This window comes from Dendropsophus ebraccatus, chromosome 9, assembly GCF_027789765.1.
Source record: "Dendropsophus ebraccatus isolate aDenEbr1 chromosome 9, aDenEbr1.pat, whole genome shotgun sequence".
Taxonomy (NCBI): Eukaryota; Metazoa; Chordata; class Amphibia; order Anura; family Hylidae; genus Dendropsophus; species Dendropsophus ebraccatus.
Window position 1 is genome coordinate 73,519,542 of NC_091462.1, and position 5,360 is coordinate 73,524,901.

Genomic DNA, 5,360 nt, shown 5'->3' on the forward strand with positions numbered 1-5,360 from the left:
ACACTGGCCTTTTTTTCTATAAAGTGGCCAACACCTTTAAGGAAATTAAATCCGAGCGCCCAATTTACTATGGTTTGTAATGCACGGCTGCAATTCCATTCTTCTCCTGACTCGAGTTAATGGGGATCTACCCTGATACCACCCTACCTAAATTGCTCCTCTTATGATTTTCCCACATGCATACCACAATACCACATGCATATTTTATACAGACTTCCTTCACTCCAATACAGGTTATTGGGCGAAGGTTCAAAAAAAATCATAGTAAAATTAAAAAACGTGTATTAAAAATGTAAATTTATTAGACACAAGTTTTTATAAGACATTTGAAAAAGAAGTCAGTCCGACTTTGAAACATGTTGTGTCTAATAATAATTTTAATTTTACTACGATTTTTTTGAACCTGCGCTTGATAACCTGTATTGGAGTGGAGGAAGTTTGTCCATTCTTTATTCCCTTAGAGGAATTTACGGGAGTGGCTGCAGTTCATTTCACTTGCAGATTGTGCTATCAATGTATGATCAATGCCACATATACAGAAGTCCACTCTAGATAGAGTGCCCCTTTATAATGTAGGGGATAAGAGGCAGTGTAACATGTGGCATATACAGACACCTGTAGAGTTTATTTGTATATTAGAGTAAATTGCACTGACTTTCATATGTAGCGACTATTAAGAAACAACACAATTCTAACTTTTAGAAGTCATTTTTATTTTCTGTAACATCATTTTCACCAGAACTGTCTTGATGATTTAGAAATAGCCATGACTCAGAGCAGCAACCAGGGCATTGATAAACTTCTCCCAGGCAGCCTGGACCTGAGGGGTGAATGCAGATCCCAACTTGGAAGCCAAGACAATGACCAGAACTTCTCCCAGACGCTGTGGAAGAAGACATTACAGTAGTTTAATAAAAATTGACAGCACAAGTGTGTGTAATCCCACCAGTGAACAACTGTAAGCCCCCTCCCTCTCATATAAGTATTTACATGAGAAAACTCAAGAGTATTATCTTATTAGTATGTAGATCTCTACCTTGAAGTTCTCAGGGTCTACATGGAGTTCCTGGGCATGGGACTTGCTGAGGTTAGCGAGGTGACCTTTTACATCATCCATATGTTGGACAGCACCTCCAACAGCGGTGAGCACCTTCTTGCCATGAGCATGGACCTTGGCATTGCCAGAGATGGCGGTGACATTGGAGAGGTTTCCGAAGGAGCTGAAGTATCTCTGGGTCCAGGGGTACACGACCAGCAGCCTATTGAGAAAATTACAATTTATTCTAAGTTTTATTCTCATATTTGTTCTCATTTTAGGAAATGACTGAATGTTATATGTATACAAATAGCTGTTGGTGGACATTAGGGTTAATCATTGTATACTGTACTTTTTATATGCTTTTCTTCTTTGCTTTGTGTTTTGAAGCTTCACCAATTACAATATCTTTTTACTGTCTATGGGCCAGTTCACACTGAGCAACATCGTCGGAATTCCGCTGCTGTAGGTAAATGGAGAGGGTGCGCGCTCATCCGCTCCCTCTCCTCTCCGCTCAAAAAACTAACATGTTAGTTCTTTGAGCGGAGGCATCGGACGAGCGCTCGCATTCTCCATTCACTTACAGCAGCACACTGAGCACGGCGGGATTCTGTGGCCGAAATCTCCGCCGCGGAATTCCGACGATGTTGCTCAGTGTGAACTCGCCCATAGACAGAAAAAGATATTGTAATTGTTGTGAACAGTTATGATTAGTATCAGGTGTGAAAAAGTTTGGGCCAAGAAAATTTTTTATAGGACCAGTTCACACTGAGCAAGATCGTCGTAATTCCGCGGCACAGATTTTCGCAGCGGAATCCCGCCGTGCTCAGTGTGCTGCTGTAAGTGAATGGAGAGGGAGCACGCTCGTCCGCTGCTGCTACACAAAGAACTAACATGTTAGTTCTTTCAGCGGAGAGGAGAGGGAGCGGAGGAGTGCGCACCCTCTCTATTTACCTACAGCAGCACACTGAGCACGATGGGATTACGTGGCGGAAATCTCCGCCGCGGAATTCCGAGATTTGCTCAGTGTGAACTGGCCCTATGAATGGAAATATTCTTGGCCCAAACTTTTTCCACACCTGATACTAATAACTGTTCACAACAAGTGTATCTAATATTCTGGTTAATTCATTTGATACATTGTAACAAACTTTAAGTATACAATAGAAGATAAATCATGTGCTTAGTTCAAAGAGGTTGGAAGGGGACAAACCCCCTAGTAGTGTGGTGCCCAATTCAATGTTTTGTCCCTGCACAGCCCCTTTAACAGCTGATTGTAAATTGCTGTAGTGGGCTGGGAGTACCACTGGGTAAGGAAAACCTCAGAAGGGGGTACGGAGCGCTACACCAGCACTGTGTAAAACAGAGGTGTCAAACTCAGGCCCTCCAGTTGTTGCAAAACTACAATTCCCATCATGCCTGAAAAGCCAAAGCTTTAGCTGGAGGGCTTGAGTTTGACACCCGTGGTGTATATGGTTAGAACATGTAATCTCCTTATGACACATATAGTGATGACATGTTCTAATAAAGTATACCATCACTTTTTGACCTCTGTATATACATAAGAATATCTTCTCTGACTGACAACAGTCAGAATTAAGTTTAGAAGGAAAAAAAGAAAAATAGGAAAAAGACAGGATAGAACTTGAATAAATCATAAAAGTAATAGTAATACAATGTTGTGAAATAAGAGATATGATATGTCATTACCTTGCCAGGGTATCATGACCGTCCTGTTCAACATTAACCTTGGCCCAGGTGGAGGTAATGGCGGCTTTCTCTTCAGCAGTCCAGTGCACCATTGTTGTTGTTGGGTTGGAGCTTGTTGAGTTGAATCTCTTATAGTGTGCTGTGCATCTTGGCCACTAAGTGTCCTTTATATAGTGACCTTCCTACAGTCCACCCATGTACATTTCTGCTGTGTAATCCTCCTACTAACCACCTCAATCTGATAACTTCCAGAAAGTGGTCAATACATTGGTGTACTGTGATACTAAGTACCTTGTGATATATTAATAAACTGGGTTATTTTTCTAAACATAGTTGAACATCACCATGACTTCATTTGTTGTGTACCATATACTTAATAATGGAGTCATAGAATTCTATTGTCCAATTCTGTACCTCCACCTAGTTCTGTTTTACACATTTTGTACAGCTGCTGTTCACTGAATAGCAGCCGCACAAAATAATGCTTTTAAAACGCTTTTACCCTGTGTTATGCTGTTTTTCTTTTCTTTTTTTAAACTCATTTTATTTAAGGATATGCATTGATACAGACAATGGGTAGGATACATACAAAAAGCTACCTTTAAATAACAGAACAGTACGTCTGTTGCCAGTGTATAACATGTGCATTGACAACATAATACATTTTTCTAACATTATCTGCCTTTCAACATGAGGGTGTAATAGCAATCATTCAAATACAATAAAAATTAAAGACAGTTTTGCATCATACAGGTGTAAAGAGTGATGCCTCAATTCTGCGTCGTAACTTTCACTACCCAAAACATCGACTAATCTTATACTTCCATCCTAACAGCTTCGTTCGTATTATCATATCATATCGTATCGTATTAGCATATCTATTGGGTTGGTAGTTGGTCAAGGGCGAATTTCACTACCAGTCCAACACCTTATTAAATTTTCCAGGGCAGTCTCTATGCTTAAAAACAATGTATTAAAATGGTAGTATGGAGTTGATCAATTTTTTCCATGTGCCCAGAGTGGGGGGTCTGACGCCCATCCACCGCATCGCCACAGCCTTACGTGCCATGAATAAAGATTCCTTTAGAAAAATCCTATGGTAGTGGGGCCAGCTTTCTTCATCAAGAAGATTTAACCAACATATTTTAGGAGTACAAGGGACTGTGATTCCTACCATCTGGAATAACTGGTTGGTAACCACGGACCAATAATTTGCAATCACCGGACAAGCCCATATCATGTGCCAAAAGTCAGATCTGGGGTGTCTACATCTGTGGCACTCCTCTGATTGGTACTGACCCATTCTGTGCATACGCACTGCTGTGAGATAGCTTTGATGGGTAATGAATAATTGAGTCATGCAATTATTTGCAGCAAGCGACACATATAGATGGGATGAAAGGGCGTCAGACCACTCCTTTTCCTCCAAATCTCCCAAATCTTGTCTCCATCTATCCTCCACCCTGAGTGGGGTGGTGGTGATTTTATTTTGGATTAAAAATGCATACAGGGCTGATATAAGCCCCCTGGGGCCCTGAGACTTAAATACCCTTATAAGGTGGTAATGCTGTTTTTCTTTGTCTTCTTTTTTTAATCTTAGTAAACATTGTTGCAACCATGTCCCCCCTTCCCCCCATGACAATGTTATTCCCAATGGTGTATGTTAGTAGAATAATCCATACCGCTGCAATGCAAATAGTGAGCAAAAATGGCTGAGAAACTTCATAAAGAATCCATTTTCCCAGATCTCAACCGAAAACAGCGCCATTCTGCAGAATGTGCTGGATAGCTAAGTCTAATCTATGGAGGCCCCTAGTAGAAGACTGCTAGAATTACATTGATGAACAGAAGCTATTGGTGAGAATCATTGAGGATTATGGTGTATCAATACACAACTGGTGACACTGGTACATTATTTCCTTACATCCTTAGTAGAGATGAGCGAACCTGGAGCATGCTCGAGTCCATCCGAACCTGAACTTTCGGCATTTGATTAGCGGTGGCTGCTGAAGTTGGATAAAGCCCTAAGGCTATGTGGAAATCATGGATATAGTCATTGGCTGTATCCATGTTTTCCAGACAACCGTAGAGCTTTATCCAAGTTCAGCACCCCCCGCTAATCAAATACCTAACATTCGGGTTCGGATGGACTCGAACCCGAACCCGGTTCGCTCATCTCTAATCCTTAGTAAAGCTGTCTGTTCCAATTTACATAGAAAAAATGAATAAACACGTACCATCCTCTACTATCATATTACCTTACTTTACAGCTACAGGTTTACTATCTGTCTGTGGGAAATACACATTTTCAGAGGTAGACCTTAGAAAGTTTAAAGGGTGTGACACTCTGTGTCCACGATAAAGATCTGTATCCTCAGTGTCACAAATGCACTGCTCTCTATAGATTGTTACAAGGAAGGCAGTATAAGGTTATGTTCCCACACAGTATTTTTTCTCAGCATTTTGCAACCAAAACCAGGAGTGGATTCAAAACACAGAATGGCTATGGTCACACACTTTTGAAATTGAGTGGATGGCCGTCATTAATGTCAAATAGCCATTATTTTAAATCAACAGCTTTTGTTTTAAAATACCGGTCATTATTTGCCATTAA

General features: G+C 40.7%; 1 protein-coding gene across 1 annotated transcript; it reads right to left on the bottom strand.

Annotated features, from left to right (window-relative positions):
• Window positions 1-749: 749 nt before the first annotated feature.
• Window positions 750-2,838, bottom strand: LOC138802187 (hemoglobin subunit beta-2-like). Its single transcript, XM_069985368.1, has 3 exons — window positions 2,747-2,838; window positions 1,037-1,259; window positions 750-883 (listed from the first exon to the last, which is right to left on the bottom strand). Exons 1-3 carry the CDS (start codon window positions 2,836-2,838, stop codon window positions 755-757), a joined length of 444 nt encoding a protein of 147 aa, XP_069841469.1. The 3' UTR covers window positions 750-754.
• Between the last annotated feature and the right edge of the window lie 2,522 nt (window positions 2,839-5,360).